Source organism: Pyrus communis, chromosome 15 (assembly GCF_041283825.1).
Source record: "Pyrus communis isolate YQ-2024b chromosome 15, ASM4128382v1, whole genome shotgun sequence".
Classification (NCBI taxonomy): Eukaryota; Viridiplantae; Streptophyta; class Magnoliopsida; order Rosales; family Rosaceae; genus Pyrus; species Pyrus communis.
The window spans coordinates 40728896-40747175 of record NC_142579.1 but is presented as its reverse complement, the minus strand read 5'-3'; the positions used below and the strand labels follow the sequence as shown (position 1 = coordinate 40747175).

The 18280-nt window shown below is 36.9% G+C and overlaps 3 protein-coding genes and 1 non-coding gene across 8 annotated transcripts; all 4 read right to left on the bottom strand.

The window, feature by feature from the left end:
- Positions 1-358: 358 nt before the first annotated feature.
- Positions 359-2920, bottom strand: LOC137715225 (uncharacterized). 5 transcript variants are annotated; one of them, XM_088685136.1, is made up of 7 exons: positions 2813-2920; positions 2307-2648; positions 1946-2209; positions 1578-1869; positions 1381-1498; positions 1241-1295; positions 359-618 (listed from the first exon to the last, which is right to left on the bottom strand). In XM_088685136.1, exons 3-6 carry the CDS (start codon positions 2098-2100, stop codon positions 1291-1293), a joined length of 570 nt encoding a protein of 189 aa, XP_088541262.1. In that variant the 5' UTR covers positions 2101-2209; positions 2307-2648; positions 2813-2920; the 3' UTR covers positions 359-618; positions 1241-1290. The 5 variants fall into 5 exon arrangements, with proteins under 5 accessions (XP_088541262.1, XP_088541260.1, XP_068310575.1 ...); XM_088685134.1 differs by having other exon boundaries at positions 1241-1498; XM_068454474.2 differs by lacking the exon at positions 1241-1295 and having other exon boundaries at positions 1421-1498.
- A 3759-nt stretch (positions 2921-6679) lies between these two features.
- Positions 6680-8816, bottom strand: LOC137715390 (uncharacterized). The gene is made up of 3 exons (XR_015956356.1): positions 7794-8816; positions 7172-7242; positions 6680-7082 (listed from the first exon to the last, which is right to left on the bottom strand). It is a non-coding gene; the product is annotated as an uncharacterized LOC137715390 (transcript).
- A 548-nt stretch (positions 8817-9364) lies between these two features.
- LOC137730158 (putative protein phosphatase 2C 60) lies at positions 9365-14040 on the bottom strand. Its single transcript, XM_068469224.2, has 11 exons — positions 13713-14040; positions 12918-13040; positions 12187-12250; positions 11870-11978; positions 11446-11599; positions 10998-11123; positions 10653-10776; positions 10382-10458; positions 10149-10201; positions 9929-9983; positions 9365-9752 (listed from the first exon to the last, which is right to left on the bottom strand). Exons 2-11 carry the CDS (start codon positions 13032-13034, stop codon positions 9543-9545), a joined length of 1089 nt encoding a protein of 362 aa, XP_068325325.1. The 5' UTR covers positions 13035-13040; positions 13713-14040; the 3' UTR covers positions 9365-9542.
- Positions 14041-16514: 2474 nt separating this feature from the next.
- LOC137730148 (pentatricopeptide repeat-containing protein At3g29230-like) lies at positions 16515-18263 on the bottom strand. Its single transcript, XM_068469216.2, has one exon. The coding sequence runs from the start codon at positions 18234-18236 to the stop codon at positions 16704-16706; it is 1533 nt and encodes a 510-aa protein (XP_068325317.2). The 5' UTR covers positions 18237-18263; the 3' UTR covers positions 16515-16703.
- Between the last annotated feature and the right edge of the window lie 17 nt (positions 18264-18280).

Below are 18280 nucleotides of genomic sequence, written 5' to 3'. Positions count from 1 at the left end.
ATCACCAGTCATAGAAACACCTCATAGCTTTCACTACTAAGTCCTCTCCGAGAAGTTGGCTAATGTAATACAGTACTCTCTTTCTCTCTCTATGACAAATACAAATCCAGTAAGAATCACCGACTATGACGATTTGACTTACCTTTCCGGTACAAATAACACAACTTGTACTTTTCGACGAGACTTGGCAAAGCATGTTGTCGCCGAGAATAAAGAAGCCTGTACTCGCACACCATAATGACATAATATTGTTCTTAATGTAGAAAAAATATTGAAAGCCTCAGCAATTGCATTTTTCACAAAAACTGTTGGCTATAAAATCTCACGGTTTTTATCGATAGTTCAAAAGCTGTACAAATATCATCATAAAACCTCAGCATTCCAGTCCAAATGGTATTATAATTACATCAAAATTTAATGTACGAGCTTGCAGCCATGACATATAATACATGTAATATGACGCTATTACATTCGTCTGTTAAATTATAACTAAATTTGTATTTATCAACAGGTTACAACACTGTGAAACAAAAAAAAAAAAAATTATAAAGCACTACAGAGAGGACGGATGACGGATCACATTCCAAAACGAGTAAATCTGGTCTCAGCAACGCAACCCTGTGAAAGTATGATTGGAAAGAAGATGGTCAAAAGAAGTTGGAACTTAAATCTCTTCAATATTGGCATAAAGGAACAAAAGGATTATGATAATTTACTTTTAAAAGCAGTTCACAACGTTTCATAAGCAATGCCCTAACTGGAAACGTGAGGTGAAGGCAAAATCAGCAATTCTCATTTAGTGAGTTTTAAGTAGGATTAAAATATGTGCCTTGATTCGTTTAGGTATGGAAGGATAGCAATACTATTTAAGGGGTAAACAACGCAAAATGACTTGCATTGGTAGCATTTACCGAAGGATAGCAATACTATTTAAGGGGTAAACAACGCAAAATGACTTGCATTGGTAGCATTTACCGAATTCCTGTTAACGTACATCTAGGTACCCGAAGCTAATATTTTTTATATTTTAAGGTTCTACTCTTTTATCCCATGTTTGCTTAGTGTATTTGCGTATCCTTTTAGGTTAAAAATGATGCTGATCTGGTACTGACTTTTGTGGAGGACACACGCTGATGTGGTACAGTTATTCCAAATATGACAGACTACAATTATTAGCAACTTAATCATCAACACCGGAACCTTCAGTTATACGTAACAATTGGGAATTCCATAACTGTACCATATCAGCGTGTGTCCTCCACAAAAGTCAGTACCAGATCAGCATCATTTTCAACCTAAAAGGATACGCAAATACACTAAGCAAACATGGGATAAAAGAGTAGAACCTTAAAATATATAAAAAATATTAGCTTCGGGTACCTAGATGTACGTTAACAGGAATTCGGTAAATGCTCACAACCTCGAGGAAGATAGCCAGGCACGTTGGAAGAATCGCTTCCAGTTTCCTTTCTATTTCCTCTAACGTATCGGTTAATCCCTACATTCAACAAAAAGGAAAAAAAAAATCAGTAATTCTGATTTTTTTAAGCATTTACAAACAAAAGAAATTGAGTTACTTGTTGACGAGCGCGCTCAACCACGTTGCGGGAAAAAATCAAAAACGACATTGCGTCATTTTTATATGGCCGTTGTCGATATCTCAAAACATTCTCGTATGCAACCCCAGCATTGATAGCATTTTGAATCCAGTTTTCACCGCCCCGCACACGCCCATTCAACATACCTTCGACTTGCCTGAAAGTGCGAGGTCCCTCATTTCTAACATTCAGTAGGGCTTGATGTCGAAATGTTGACTTCTCTTCTGCTGATGATAACAATGCAACATGGAGATCACAATTGTAGAAGAGCCTACATGTTAAATGAATAAAAAAAATTAATTAAAAAAATAACTAAAAAATTTAATTAAAAAATTTAAAAGACATACTCGATTCTATCTTCATAAGCAGCTGACGGTCCCAAGGATTGATGCAAACGTATCAAACTACTGCTAGCTTCAGGAGGTATGCCTTGAGGAAATATAAAGTCTAATAAATCATGAAAAGAATCAATATCTTTTGAAGGGATGCTACTGAGGCTCATTTTGCCAAGACGGCCTCTACCCGCGACCACAAATATTGATGATGGATTAAGGTTTCCATGCTCACGGTTTAGGTTGTGTTTAAAGTATTTCAAGCCTCTTACCACATCCCTATAAAACAAATCATTAACAACCAATGGTTAAGGCAACTATAACATAAAATCATTATATATTAACAATTAAACACATTTATAAATGCGTAAATTACCATTTGGATCTTTTTTAAATCATTACTGAGGTCTCCAGTAGCAACATCCAAGAGATTATCTTGATTATGCTCCACCCATGTCTTCAAGGTATGTTCAACTCTGTTGGTGAAGATGATAAAAGCATCTATGCGTCCGAGTTTGGCCTTTAAATCAGGTTTGAGTATGTATCTACATCCATCATCACTTAGGTTTACAGTCGTGTTATACCAACCCAATGCCTCTTTCTCACTCATCAAGTGATAGCTCGCCTCTCTGGTGTCCGTCATTAGTTCCCCTTCAAGTATATTTTCCATATGTGTCCGACGTCCGGGCGAGAACGAAACCCGGATTGACCCACCGGACTTAATTTGAAACGACACATTCAGTAAAAAGTTATTAATTTGCAACAGAACTCGAATTCCACATCTAATCTCGCCTTTCTAATCAAAAACTCGTATTCCAAATTAAAAATCACACTAATACAAATGCAAACATACATAAATACAGACACAAAGAGAGTACTTACCTTGTTCAGTGCGTCTGTACCTTCGGCCATCGAACTCGTGAAAGTTGAAACCAGTGAGGAGGAGACGGCGCTGGTTTCAGGGTAAGAAGAGAGGTAGGTAGGGTTCTCAATAAATATATAATATATATATAGAAAAGTATTATTAGCATTCCAAAAATCTCTTTCCTAATGTAGAAACTAGAAAGTTTAGAATGTAGAATAAAATTTTTAGAGTGCTAATAACAATTATATATATATATATATATATATATATAAAGTGAAAATAATAATTGACCACTTCACTTAAAAATGAGGATAAACCGTCTATGTATTTGCTATAATAAATTGCTCATACGATCTTAATTTTAATTTATTTTTTGCAGAGATGATATTTACAGTGTGATTCATAGTATAAACAGTTCTGATTATAAATACAAAACTCTGTGATTAAAACACTAAAAGTTTTGAGTAGGAGTTCCTACTCATTTTTTAGTAGACAATTATCTATATATATATATATATATAAAGTAAAAAGGCAAAAAGAGCGAAAATTTCAAAATGTTAGAAATATGCTCATTTAATAAGAGAGATAACACAAAACTAAGGTCATCTCCAACCGAATGAGGGTCAGAATGCTCTCTTTAGCCCTATAACCCTCTAAGAAATTATATTTTAATGAACAATGTTAGGTCATATTTCATACCATCTCTAACCGTAGGGGGCCAAAGGGCCATACACCAAACATAACCCTTTCACAAAAAATCATTTCCAACCAAGCGGGCCAAAGGATTATAGGTCAAACATAGTTTAATATTTTAATTGAATTTATTAAACTTAAACGACATTATTAAAAAAAATAAAAAAATAAAAAACTTAAGACCCTGCTCCATGCTTCTTTTGGCCCAAAGATGTGCAACAATACCCTATTGTAGGTAGTTGTTTGTGGCATGCAAACGTATCATCTATGGCGCCTCATGTACCCATTTAAAGAGATATTACCAGTTCTTGGATCCAAAGGCAAATTTGGATCATCTTGGTCGTCATCAGACTTTCTATCAATATAGCCATCTCGCTCATCCTCCACAATCATGTTGTGTAATATGATGCACGACATCATGATGGAGTTCAATTTATCTCGACTCCACCCTCTTGGCGATTCCTTAATGATATTCTACCGTGCTTGTAGAATACCGAAAGCTCTCAACATCTTTTCGGTATGCATCTTGGTGTAAAGTAAACCACCTTTGGGCGCATCCACATGGTTTGCAATTGCTTGGACAAGTGTCGCCCACTTTGGGTCACCTGCCAAGTAATACCCCATATTGTACTGACGTCTGTTGATGTAGTAGTTAAGTTGAGGTGATTTACCTTCCATCAGATTATTGAAGAGAGGTGAATGCCCGAGTACTGTAATGTCATATTGGGATCCTAGGACTTCAAAGAAAGTATGTCAGATTCATGTGTCAAACGAGGCAATCACCTCTAATACAATGTTGGCTTTCTCGATCTTTCGTTAAAACCTCATTCCATCCGGTGTGACAGTTCTTTCACTGCCAATGCATGCAATCTAATGACCCTATCATGCCAAGAAAGCCACATTTTTCAGCTTTGCAAAGGAGCCGATCCATATCTACTTGATTTGGTTCACGGAGTTACTCCTCTTTGTAAATCTGAACAACTGCGTGACAGAATTCAACAAGATTATCAAAGCATGTAGATTCAGATATACCATGTGTATCATCCATTGCATCAATTGGGGAGGCATAAGCCAGCATTTGAAGTGCAATAGTAATCTTTTGCTGAGATGAAAAACCAGGGCACCCTGGGGGGGCGTTTTTAGTTAAATTTTCATTATTTGAACTGAGGTTTTCCCAATTTGGGCGATTGATTGTTTTGTACAGTTAATTTGGGGGAAATTAACGAATTAAGCTTTAGGGTTGTGTAATTACATGTATTTTGAAGTTCATTTTGTTCATGGTTTGTTCGATTCATTTGTGCATATTGTGTACTTATCGAGTGCGTGTGCTTTTGATAATGGGTTGTGCATACTGTGTACATATTTTGTGCATGAGCTTTTGATATTGGACTGAACAAATTCTAGGCAAGTCGAATGGTCTAGGTTTAATTAATAATATAAATAAGGAGGTGTGTCATTAATGTACCTACACAACTACTATACTAAACTTATCCTTACCACATACTGGCATAATAACCAAACGAAATAATTAAAAAAACCTAACCATGCAAGCACGCCACAGTCATGATTGCCCACGAAACCCAACATTGGGTTTAGAAAAATCTGGACAATCTAACTGATGCACATGTCATGTTTATGATATGTACAATTTCTCTTGAATTTCCTTATAGTTATCTTAATACATGACTTTTAAATTGGAGTAAGTGTTGTAGGCATAATTTGCTGAACAATTATGGAGGCCAGAGAGAGGGAGGTGCGGCACATAGAGAGAAAACAGAGAGCTATGTACTTGTGAGGTGTCTTATATTCCACCCCATTGTGCCTTTATTTATAGTAGTAGGAAAAGTTAAATCCTTACCCTAATTGAAGGCATACAATGAATGTTTGTGTGAGATCCCAATAATTCATTATTGAAAAAGAGAAATATTTGGAAAATCTTGTTAAGCTTATTTATTGAGAATTTATTCTTGAAAAGATAGTGGAGGTGACTACGAGTTCATCTTTCAGATGACTTTTCAGAGCTTGGGCGAATTTTTAATTGAATTTACAAGCTGTGGCTGGCAAGCCACATGACGGCTCTTGGAGATAACAGCAAAATGATGTGTTGGCTGAATGTGGTTGCTCTCTGGATCTTCTTTGTGAGGATTTTGAAATTTTTTAAGTTGTGTTCATTTATCGTACATTGTGCGATCAGTTTTTGTTAGATATTATTTATGTTTATTTTTAAATAAAATATTTCTAATTATACAATGTACGATAAATTGACATGATTTGAGGATCCTTGGAATCCTCAAAAAGAGGATATAGAGAGGATTCTCATTCGTGTTGGCTTATATGGTTGCCAAGTCTTCCACTTGGCAGGTTTCAGTTGGACCTCAAGAAGAAGAAATAAGCTCGCCGTGGTTTGGTCGAACAACGGCTCAAAAGTGGCTAACCATTTTCGAGCAGTTTTCCGGCCAAACCATGGCGATTTAGCAGTAAAGAAAGATACCATTCTCTTCGTCTCGTCGAGAAGTATGATTTTCATTTTTGAATCACTCGATTTGGTTGAGTATTGAAGAAGTTGTGAACGTTTAAAGTTTACCTAGTTGCCGGCGAGTTTTTCAGTTTTCTTGCGGACCAGTCACCTTTCAGGCTATTTTCCGGCCATCTCCGGCAATCATTGGGCTTCCAAATAGGTATAATCTTGTTCTACACTTTCTTATCTTCATTTTAATATATTATGGGTCGAATTTGGTTAAGAATCAATTAAGTTACGAAGCTTTGAAAATTGCCCAAAGAGTTTTTAACAGAATGACCAAAATCATGGATGATGGACAATCTCAGGGACCAATTTTATTGATTTTCAATCTCAGTGACCACTTCTATTGATCATGCAAATCTCAAGGACCATTTTGTATAATAACCCCATCTGTAATGTTCTTATAAATGGTTTTGCAAAAACAGGTGATGTGGAAGCTGCTTGCGACATGTTGATATTTCGTCTTGCTGAGATTGTTTCGTGAAGATTTAATCGGAGGGTTTTGCATGAACTGCCCCCAAAGAATGGCTAAAATGTTAAACGATGTCATCCCAGAAGTAACTGATATAATATAATGACATGTTTACTGATCCTTAATCCGGCAAGGAAGAAACAAATCCGGCATGGAGGATAGTATCCTAGGAACGTTCGGACATTCACCACACGATAATACAACCGAAAAAGACCAATTATATTTATCTTTAGCAATGACAATGGGATTGTTGAGGGCCGTATGGCTTTCACTGAAACAGATAATTTTCTCCATTACCTGTAAATGAAGTAATTTAAACATTCAGAGCAACCTGATCTTGCAATTTTTTTCTTTCCAACCTTTTTGTCATTAACTACACAATTTTTAGGCTTCCTCTCTACTCTTCCGGGCCCCAAAACAATGTGTTCCTTCTTCTTCCGGCGAGACATGAGAGGGTCTATTTAGAACAGCTTCATTGGCATCTTTTCTCCTCTTCTTTGCCAACTTCTTAGGTTGTACATCAGAATTCTGATGTCGGGCTTCTCGTTCGGTTTCTGCTGATTTGATCTTCAGCAGATAGCTATGCCTTCGTCTCAAAAATCTGAAGCTCCGAAGAGAAAAGCAAATTAGTATATCCTACTTGCGGACAGAAAACATTGACATACACAAACCAGAAGAACAAAATCGTACCGAGTTTCTGCCAAAAGAATGTCTCTCTTCTGCTTTGCAGCTTGCAATTTCTTCTTCTTTGATACAAATTCCTATCAAAACATAAAACGAAACAATGTTCATACTCATTCATACGATAAAAAAACACAGAAATTAACCCGATTAAATTCCGTTTCGTCCACCTAGTGTTCAACGGATTGCTTCCAAACTTTAGCAATATAAAGACAAGTACTTGATTTTGAATTCATTGGAGATTTAAGATCCTAGAAAATTGAAGCTTTCCTATAACTGTTAGTCTAGCATACGCTGGTTAGGTCAGTAGGCAGGGCAGTGTGCCCGACTCTTGTACTAAAGTTCGAATTTCTGTCCCGTAAGCTAGAGTAGTTTAGAATTTAAATTATACATTGTCTTGTCAGAAAACTGTCAATCTAACATTGGAGTTGGTAGTTTATTCTGTCGATTCAGAATTATTCTCATTCTTCTTCTCAATCACAACAAACTAACTAGAATATCAAACAAGCATGATAACTAAACAAAATTTTGACAAGACTTAAACAAAACAAAAAACAAAAAAAGCAGAATTAGACAGAGAAGTTCAATAAGAAAGACAAGACCAGAACAAAAGTGGAACGAAAAACCAAACCTTTTGTCGTTCGAGGTAATCTTGCAGAAGGCTTTCATGTCTGAACTTCATCCTAGTTTCCTCATCAGTAGGCTGAGACTGCTTGGAATTGCCAGCAGCCCTTTTCATCTTCCTCTTCAAAATCCCGAATTAATCACAAAAAATAAACAAAATTAAAGAGAGAAAAGTGATCAAATCCAAAACCCAGTTGAACCCTTTTCATCTCTTGCACAAAGCTCGAATCTTTGACCATTAAATAGTGAAAAAAAACATAGAAATCCACATCCAATCAGGAAACAAAAATACGATTTTTCAGAGACCCAAAAGTACCCTCTCACATTCTTGTCAAAAATCAATCTCCATAGACAAAACCTTAGAGATTAAGCAAATGAAACGAAAACCCAAATCGAAAAAGGAGATAAGGTTTTCGATTCCAGAGAGACAGAGGAGAGAGGGAGAGAGAGAGGGAGAGAGAGAGAGAGAGACAGACACAGGAGGAGGGGGAGGAATAATAACAAATAATAATTAATAAATAAATAAATAAAAACAAATAAATAATAAAGGCAATTATGGAGAGAGATGGTTTTTTTGTGTGTATACAGATGGATATCTATCTGTTCTTTCTCGGGTCTGCGAGCAGAAACTCTCTGGGTTGTGAGAACCCGAAAAGGCCCATGGAGGTGGGAGATAAGAATACAGAGTAAATGAGTGATGAAGAATTGAAGATGGAATGTTACAGAAGGGCAATTGTGGAAAGTGAATAAAGTTTTGGGTTTGAGAAAGAGGTGTGGTGGGAGTTGGATTGGAGGGACATTTGCAGACATACCTATCTTCTCTCTCCAATTTGCCATCTCTCTCTTTTGTTTGTTTTTCCCCTTCTCTAAAAAAACGCAAGTTTTGGCCAGCTTGGAGGACATTTTAGAGAGAGAGAGTAGTAAGGTGGGGAGAGAGAGAGAGAGAGAGAGAGGAATGGAGAAGAAAAGGGCAGTTCTATGTATCAAACTGGCAGCTGTTTGTTCATGGCTTTTTGCAGTTTGTAGGCTTCTAGCTGAGAAAGGCTTTTTTTACCCCACTTTGGGGCTTTGAGACGGTGAAGTGTTAAAATTACCAAAATATCCTCATTGAATTTTCAGATTTAAGTCAAGATTCTTATAAATTTATTTCTTTTATTTTTTATTTTTTATTTTTGTCCTTCCCTTGCTAGAATTTTTGAGAGTTGCGATGAGACGTGAAGATTTCATAAAAACTTGATGTTGATTGAAAATCCAATCTGTAAGACCTTTTCTTACATTTGCAAAGTGTATTAATGATCTTTTATTGCAAACTAAGTAATTATGCTACCAATTAAGATAGCATTTCTAAGTTCTAATACCACAAATGCATTCGGTAAAATTTGAATTCCGAACCTCTTTCTGACATATTTGATAGAGATCGTCTCTCTAGACTAAATTACCATATGCCCCATCACAACGTCGAAGCTGCAAACACGTTTGGCGAATTGGTCTCAAGTCTCTCAATCCGCTTTGTTTGCGGTTCTAAGATGGCAGCACTCACTGCGAACACACGTTTTATCCAGATGGGTATGGCGACAGTGGAACAATCAAGCAGTATACATCATTTTGCTTCTAAAGCTCAAAGATACAGTAAAATTATGTTCAAAACCATCTACAATTTCCAATCGGAGATTCACATTTATGAAAGAGTAAAAACGTGATACAAATCTCTCTTCCAATTCCACGGTACACAAAGGGCCACTACTTCGATTCACATTCATATGCCTTTGAATGACTTCCCCTTTGAATAACTTCCGGCTGCTACTTCAGTTGGTGAGGATTGCCCACCCTCGGATTCAGTCGACTGTTCAGGCTTCTTGAACTGCACCACGATCATGGTCATGTTATCGCATCCCTCACCATCAGCAGTTGATGGCGCCAAGCACCTATCAAGGGCTCTCTCGCACACCACAGATAGCTTGCTTTCCTGCATGATATACAATGGTAAGCGTCAGAGAGAACTCACAGAAGTAATAACTGAGAGCACTCTTACCCCCTTAAGTAGCATATCACTTAATACCGAACCACTTCAACTACGTTGCGAAAGTGTCGTCGGTGTTTTCAAACCAGAAAAACCAATGAGAAAGAGAAATATGCACTCACCGAGAGTAGTTGTTCATGTACAAAATCTACCACTTGCTGGCTAGACATACAGTCCCTGTAAGAAATTAACAAAAATATCAACTCAATTTCCGACAATCATACCATAACTTAAAAACATTAAACTGAGTTACCAAGAACAGAATCATATCAGCAAGCATATATTGCACAAAAAAAAAAAAAAAAAAATGAAGACAGAGAAAGAAAAGCTTAAGACGCATACCAGATGCCATCACATGCTAGCACAATAAATTCGTCGTCGTCGCACAGCTCAACCTAATTAAAATATAATTAAATAAATTAAAATGGAAGACGAAATTATAGCCAATAACTGTTGGTGAATATTTTTGCCTTTACAATAAAACAGGTACCAAAACAATTTTGGGAAACTTCAAAATGTAGATAGCCCCAGAAAATATCTTGTGAAAATTTTCAGTGTTGCAAGTATATACATACAGTGTTTATGTCCGGACTGGCAGTTACAATTTGTTTTTCAGCTGGCAAAAATTTATTCTGCTTAAATTCCATGTCACCTGCAGTACATGCAAAATTAATGACAAAAAGCTCTCCACTTAGCTCCCTCCTCCAGAAATATGCGCATGCACTCAAACACTTAATTTCCAGACATCCATAAGTTCAAACATAATTTAATTCCTTTGGATACAGATCTAACGGAGATTTTGGAAAGCTAGTTTACTAAGAATTCACATGCATGCAGTAAAATTACCTATAGCTCTTGCAAGATTCAAACTTCCATTGACTCGTCCTGCATGGATAAAACCACCAGCTTTTAAAATCCTCTCCTTCTCAAGCTCAAGATCGGGTTTGTGGTCCCTTGACAGATTATAAGCCTGAAAAGAGAAGTGGCATCAGACAACTATAGACAATTTACAGCAGGAAACAAGAATATATAAATATTCTCAATTATAAACATGTGATCACATATAAATAGCCTTGGAATTTAGACCGCTCATCACTTTTAACCATTTGATATAGAAAAGAAAAGTCTTGATTCTATATTTTAAGCAATCAACTAACAAGAATGCAAAACGACAGAAATATAATAAATTACCTGACCCTTCCTTGATATCACACAGCGCGAATCACCAGCATTTGCCACAACAAGTTGCTTGTTTCTAAGAATTGCAACACAGGCTGTGCACCCAGAAGTTGGACCAGTAAAATCAGAGTGAGGCCCCTGAAAATGTAGTTAAGTTTAAATTTATGGAATTGATTGAAATTATGAAATCAAATGAAACAAATTACTTGTGTACTATATAAAATCTCTTAGTGTGTGCACGCATATCCCCAAGTACTATAGATAATCTCTTCACTGTTTGGTTTAAGATGGATCATCGGAATGTAAAATGGAACGTATGGCATTACCAAATGATTAAGTTCTATATTACCCAAGAATCGAAGTAATCAATTTAGTATGCACTAAAGCCAGATAAAGCAGATCAGAATCTGCTCCACAAAGAGACTATAAAGTCAATCAACTCTATGGTTCTTGCACCTACCTCCTCAAAAGCCCAATCATCAGCTTGATCGTTACCATCACTGCTCCTCGGAGACCAAATCAACCCTTCTATCATGCCAGTAAACTTGTTTATCTTATCTCCCAAAACAGCTAACTCTCTCCAACCCTTTTGTCCGCGCATCATTTCATCCATTCTGCATTAAGGATAGGAAATAAAAGTCTATTTTCTTGAAATTCTTAAGCATTTACAACTTGAACAAGCATTACCATCTCAAGTATCTATGATCTCATAGGGATCCAGCACAATATAGGCTTAAACCATATGGCCAATATTATGGCATGATAAGCTCAAGTGATCTTACGGAAGCACAGCCAAAATGATGGAGCTTGACTAATTGTATTCATCCCCTCCTCTTAGAAAACACTAGAAGGCAACTGAATTTAAGTACATCAAAGGTAGTAACCTGAAAAAAGCTTTTTGAACCGAAGTTCCTATGTCTCCAGCCGCATATGCTTCATTCTTGAGCACTTGTTGGTGCAGATATTTTGCACAGAACTTAGCAACTACCTTGCCTAAAAGATTATTGGATTTAAGTTACATATAATACAAATTATACAATAACTGCAAATATTGCTAATATACTTCACAAAGTGCAAATGCAGGTCAAACAGAACTCATTCATTTGAGAGGGAGGGAAAGAGAGGGCCTCCATAATGATATAGTAACAGAACCATATTAGCTCCAGTGCACATGTCAATACCCAAAATTTCAAATTCTTACCTCCATGGCCATCATAAACACCAAAGAATGAGGTGGATGCATCCAGATCAGGATATGCTGCATGCTAACAAAAGAAATCACAGTAACAAACAGCATGTTAATAACATGACACAAGTGTCTGAAAACAAAGTAAATAATCACTTGAACTTCCTCTTATACAGGATGCAAAACTTTTGATGAATGCAGGAGAGTTTTTAGTTTTTCCAACAACTTATCAGATAAAGTAAAAAGACTTAGTACAGAGAGAGAGAGAGAGAGAGACAGAGAGAGAGAGAGAGAAAGAGAGAGAAGTAGATTTTGAGAAGCCAAGAGGGGTTGGTTGGGGAAGCAAGTACCAGATTCTGTACAGTACTACTTCCCACAGTCCGGATTATTTCTCTACTGAGAAAAATAGAAATCACCAGTAAGACTAGTCACATAAACAAACAGACCAAGGGAAACTACAAAGCTAGAAGCAGCCAAACCCAACCCTATAGCTGCACCATCACATGCCACAAGATAATTGACTTCTATCCTAATTAAAAGGACAAATGATAATCAGCCAAGTGGAATTAGATTTATGCAGTCAATTGAACATGTCAAGTAATATCATATTCAGTTGAATCCTAACTATAGCATGCTAAATAAAGACGGAGAAAGATGCAACAGTATAAACTTCTGAGAATGGACATAAAAGGATTTATGTTTTCAAAACAACTTAGAATAGGAAGAGCAAAGTTTTATGTACTCACAGCATCCTCCATTGTGGCACGCCATCCTTGCATGGAAGACAAACCATATCTGACACAGCCATTCTCGCCATCTTCGGAGAACTTTTCAGTTTTAGGAGTGCTGAGATATACCCCCATTCCAATCTGAAATTAAATAAGAACTCAATCAAAAACTTTAATCCGCAATTGAATGCTAAATAGCTACTTTAGTAGCTAGAAACCAAAAGATCTTAATAACACATTGTATGAAAGTTACGAAACTGCAGGATGTGGATGCACTAGAACTTCTAGATACTGGAACTTATTGCTATTAGGTTATGAAGATGGAAATCAATCACCAGGAAACCAAAGAAATGGCAAGAATTTGCCGAACTTTGTAAATCAAATACAGATGTATCAATTCCTCTTCCTCTGTTAGTCTGTTATCATCTCACATGCCACACTATTCGAGACTGGATCAATTCGATCAAAGCCAAACCGCCAGAATTAAACTTTACTAAGTAACGATCAAATGATCTTCATATTCAAAAGCAGCACACACACACACACACACACACAAAGTCAGATTAAGGAATAAAAATCGCAAACTTAAAGCAAGAATTGGACTGGAAATAAAGAAAGATCAACTTCTGAATTGGGAAACATCAAGACCGCCTTAAAGCGCAAATTATAAAAATAAAAAAATAAAAACCCAGATTTCAATGAAACGAAATTCACATCAAACGGGAAACAATCACAAGATTAATCAAAAGTAAGAAAACCCCAGATGCTAAACTGCAAGATATTGATGAAATGAAACCAAGAAAGAAATTTTACTTAAAGAACAGTATCAATTGAGATGCTTGAGGGTCCTTCACATGCCCGGTGGATAAGTCCGGTGAAAAAACAGCCGGCGAGCGGAGTTTTGCCGGAATCTGGGAGAAGACGAAGCGGCAGGAGGTGGGATGAGAGAGTAGAGAGAGAGTGTGTCAATAATTCTTCAGGAATGACAGAGGAAGAAGAGAGAATGAGGAGAGAAGAGTCAAAGAGCAAATCATCGGAGGAGAGAGAAAGAGAGAGAAGGAAAAAGAGGACTTTTGGAAGACTGGAATCATCTCTTTGGGTAATTCTTCTGGTCACACTATTCATGGATTTTGTAAGCAGAAAATACTTGGGACGGTTTTAGGATTTTAATACTTTTTTTTGTGTACGAAGGTAGATTATGTTTTCACGTAAGAAGTTGAACAGTGTTTTATTCAAGTCGTTTTTTATCGGGTATTTATATTTTCTTTGTAGGAAATTTTGTATATCTTTTGTTGTAATTTTAAGTACGAAGTCAAACAATGTTTTTTTTTTTTTTTTCAAACATTAGATTAATTATCGACAGAGTTTGAACTCAGATCATTATGTAATGGCTTAATACTTTTCTACCACTATAATAAAAGGCCACGGGTGAAGTCAAACAGTATTTTCAAGTTGTCTTTTTTTTTTTTCGGGCATTTGTAGTTTCTTTATTGAAAATTTTCTGAATTCTACGTTAAGGAGCCGAACAATTTTCTTTCAAGCCCACGTTTTACTCTCGGCCTGTCGGACACGTATATTTTCTTGGAAATTTAATCTTATATCACAGAGTTTTTAGGTTTACGTAGAAAATCACGTCCAAAGATATATAATTTTTTAAATTAAAAATTGATAAACGTGGATGATATAGTGCAACAAAATTTTAATTTCGGTACATCGATTCAATATTTTTATCATGTAAAAAATTGCAAGAAATCCTATAGTTCATGTGAAATTACTCTAATTTTTACCCCTTTCACCTATCTCATTCCCTCAAAAGCTACCAAAAAAAAAGCAAAACCAAACGCAGATAAAAAACACTTTGTAATGTGTGTCAAGTTTTTGGCTACGTCGGCAAAAAGACAAAGCAAAAACTTGTTAAAATATTAATCACCGACTTAAAAAATATGACAAAAACAACCAAAGAAACGAGAAAGGGACTCGTACTTTGGTCCATTTGTAGGCATTTTTAAATCAGGTGGCCGGCAGCACATAGATAACAAACCACCCACTAATACACGAAACAAAAGCCATTAATCCAAAAATAGACTCATAATTTTGTTTTCCCAAAAAGGAATATAGTTTTCTGCATTTAGAGACATTCGTAAATCGCGTGGCACCGTAGAGAAATTTGTAGTGCATATAATTGATAATATGTTAGAAAACTTTATGTTTTCTTTTATTAAAAAACTGCCGTTTGTGGTATTTGAACTCATGATACATGATTCAATATTTAACATTAAATAATAATAATTCCATTTGTCATTATATTGTATCTCTAAAACCAAACTATCATATCAATTTTTTGGACAAGTTTTTGTTTGAGAGACAAGAAAATGAGAGACTTTTAAGCGCGTCAGGAATAATGTCTGGTATGCCAAATACGAAATTTACTTGAGAAAGAATTTCAATCTTTTGTATTAAGACATTTGATGTACCAAACTGTGTTTTTGACACACCGAAAAATATCTCTAAGCAAAGGGAGAGAATGGAACTAGTAAAATCCTAGTCCTCCTAGGGACATGCTAAACAAAGTTTATCGAAGTGTAATTCGGACGCAATATTAAAGTGGTTCTACAGTTTCCATCATTTTATAACAGTCATTCTTTAAGCTCTGTGTGGTTTGTAGACGATAAGATCTACTTTGGACATGATATGATAGAATATTAAATCCCAATTGCCTAGCAACCCAACATATACACTGAAAAAAAGACTTACACGTACACTTATGTTTTAAAATGTCACTTTAATATTTTGTATTCATAATACAACGTCACGGATATTTCAGATTACATGTAAACAAATTTCGTACATTTCACATTTTTCGTATTTCCCTTCTTTGACCCCTTCGCATCCACGAAAGGACAAATAACGAATGGTCCACAGAAAATTAAAAAAATCCCTAATACAGAGAATCTGAATCTGATTAAACAAAATCCTCATAGTTATCAGCAGGAATAATTAAATGAAAAATATCTTTTGGTTGATTGGTGCAACAAATTGACTTGTCTCCTAACAAAAATGGTGGTCACCAAAGGCAAATCTAACATCACCTACTATTGGTGTGTTAGTGCAAACCCACTACGGGCCAGGTTGTACATGATCTCTTTGTTCCACCAACATTGTTTGCCGCTGGAACAATCTATATTGGATCTTGTGGTCCTCCAATTTTGGGGCCAGGTACACTGCAGGTACTTTATGGGTACCCCAAATTGTAAATGGGTTAAAAGGGTCTCCAATGGTAGCCGAGTTAGAGTTACTCGAATTGGTTGATGATTGACAAGAATTTGTCTTGTAATCGGGTGTATTTTTGTTATATTTATCTTTCTGATAATGTGACTTGAAGTCTAGAAATTGTGTTATATGATGAGAATAAAAGTTTGTCTTATAACCGGTTGTATCACCCTCTTTTATCTATCTCTCTCATCACGTGACTTGAAATTTCTCATCAACTGATATAAAGTATTGACGTTTATAATCGTGACTTGTGAATTAGGTTGGGTCTTTTTGGTTCGGTTTAGAGGAGGATGATGTATTTGCATTGATGTAAGTCCAAATGCCAAAAGTCATGACACACAATTATTCTATAATATATCGAAATTCTTAGTTTTTATTTTATTTTTATAAGACGATAATTTTTATACTTCAATATACATGAAGGGTACTAAATTTGGATGCATCGGGCCCAGGACGGGTACATTGTCCTGGCTAATTGACCTGATCCATGTTTACTATTGAGCTTTTGATTGCAGCTAGGGTCTGTGTATCTCACTCAACACCAACCTCCCCAGCCAAAAACGTGTGAAACCTTCCATTAACTTGTATTTCACTACAGCCAGCAGTCTTAACAATGCCTGAATCATTCATCATTTTTCTCCATCTTTCTGCTTCTTCCCACTGACCACAAGATGCATACAAGTTAGAAAACATCATGTATTCCCCATCGCTCAAGCACCAATCCCTCTTCACAACAAGCTCCATTGCTTTCTCCCCAGCTTCAAGGTCCTGGTGAATCACACAAGCACTAAGCAGAGCTCCTAAGACCGACTCCCCGGGCTCAAACGGCATCCTCTCGATGAGTTGAAAAGCCGAGTCAAAGTGCTCGGCTCTGCTTAAGAGATCAACGACGCATCCATAATGCTCCGCCTTTGGAGTGATTCCAAAATCCCTTTTCATGTAGTCAAACATTTCACATCCCTCTTTCACCAACCCTGCATGGCTACAAGCACTCAGAACACCAATGAAGGTTATGTCATCTGGCTTTATGCAATTCACTCTCATTTGGTTGAACAGCTTCAGAGCAGCGTACCCGAAACCATGAAGCGCAAGGCCGGAAATTAGGGCATTCCAGCAGTAGATATCCTTAGTTTTCGACTTGTAGAACACTGCTAAGGAGTTGTGTATACTTCCACATTTGGCGTACATATCTATCAGCGCAGTTACTACATGGGGGCTCGAGGCCTGCTCAAGATTTTCGGCGTAGATGTGTATATTTACGCCTGTTTCGAGTGATCCCAAGTGAGAGCAGGCAGATAAAGCGCCGGTCAGAGTCAGATAATCAGGTTTGACGTCTCCAGCCTTCATTCTGTAGAACAAATCAATAGCTTTGGTGTAGAGTTGGTTGTTTAAGTAACCCATTACCATTGTGTTCCAAGTAATGACATTTCTCTCTGGCGTTGCCTCGAACAGTGTACACGCTTCAGCTGTCTCTCCGGCGTTCATACACGCCAATATCATCGAGTTCCATGAGGCAACGTCTTTCTCAGGAATTCGATCAAAAATACTTCTGGCAGAGGCTACGCTTCGTGCGCCTGCAAACCCAGAGATCATGATGTTGAAGGATGAAAGGTCCCGTGAAGGCATTGTATCGAAAATTTCCATTGCATTATCCATCTGCCCACAAGAAGCGTACACATCTAACATGGAGTTCCATGCTACCGCATCTCTTACAGGCATTTTATCAAACACCTTACGAGCATTAACAAGGAGTCCGAGAGAAGAGTACATTTTCAGTAGAGCGGTTTGGACAAAAAGATGGACACAGAAACCGGTTTTAACTGTCTGGCCGTGGAGTGTTAACCCGATACGCAAACACGAAGCATTGCCTGCTGCTTTGAGCAGAAGGGGAAATGTGTAGTTATCAGCAGAGAAGCCAAGTTTCTGCATATCAATGTATGAATGTATTGCAAGCTCCACATTCCCCTTCAGCGCTTGATTCCTTACGATTTGATTCCACCTTCGCAGGTCGGAACCGCCAGAAGACGGCGAGGGGGCAGTGAAGTTGCAGGTCACAAGTGCCATATCAGTATCCAGAATCCAAAACGAGGAAGACGAAGGCTATCCAA

Excerpts from the sequence above, each read along its gene's own strand:
- LOC137730158 (XM_068469224.2), bottom strand. The coding sequence starts at position 13,034 with ATGGGGGTATATCTCAGCACTCCTAAAACTGAAAAGTTCTCCGAAGAT. Across the intron at positions 10,459-10,652 it reads GAATCTTGCAAGAGCTATAG|GTGACATGGAATTTAAGCAG; the intron begins GTAATTTTACTG and ends CATGTACTGCAG. Across the intron at positions 10,202-10,381 it reads CCAGTCCGGACATAAACACT|GTTGAGCTGTGCGACGACGA; the intron begins GTATGTATATAC and ends TATTTTAATTAG.
- LOC137730148 (XM_068469216.2), bottom strand. The coding sequence starts at position 18,236 with ATGGCACTTGTGACCTGCAACTTCACTGCCCCCTCGCCGTCTTCTGGC.
- LOC137715225 (XM_088685134.1), bottom strand. The coding sequence starts at position 2,100 with ATGAGCCTCAGTAGCATCCCTTCAAAAGATATTGATTCTTTTCATGAT. Across the intron at positions 1,870-1,945 it reads GCTTATGAAGATAGAATCGA|GCTCTTCTACAATTGTGATC; the intron begins GTATGTCTTTTA and ends TTTAACATGTAG. Across the intron at positions 1,499-1,577 it reads TTGAGCGCGCTCGTCAACAA|GGATTAACCGATACGTTAGA; the intron begins GTAACTCAATTT and ends TGTTGAATGTAG.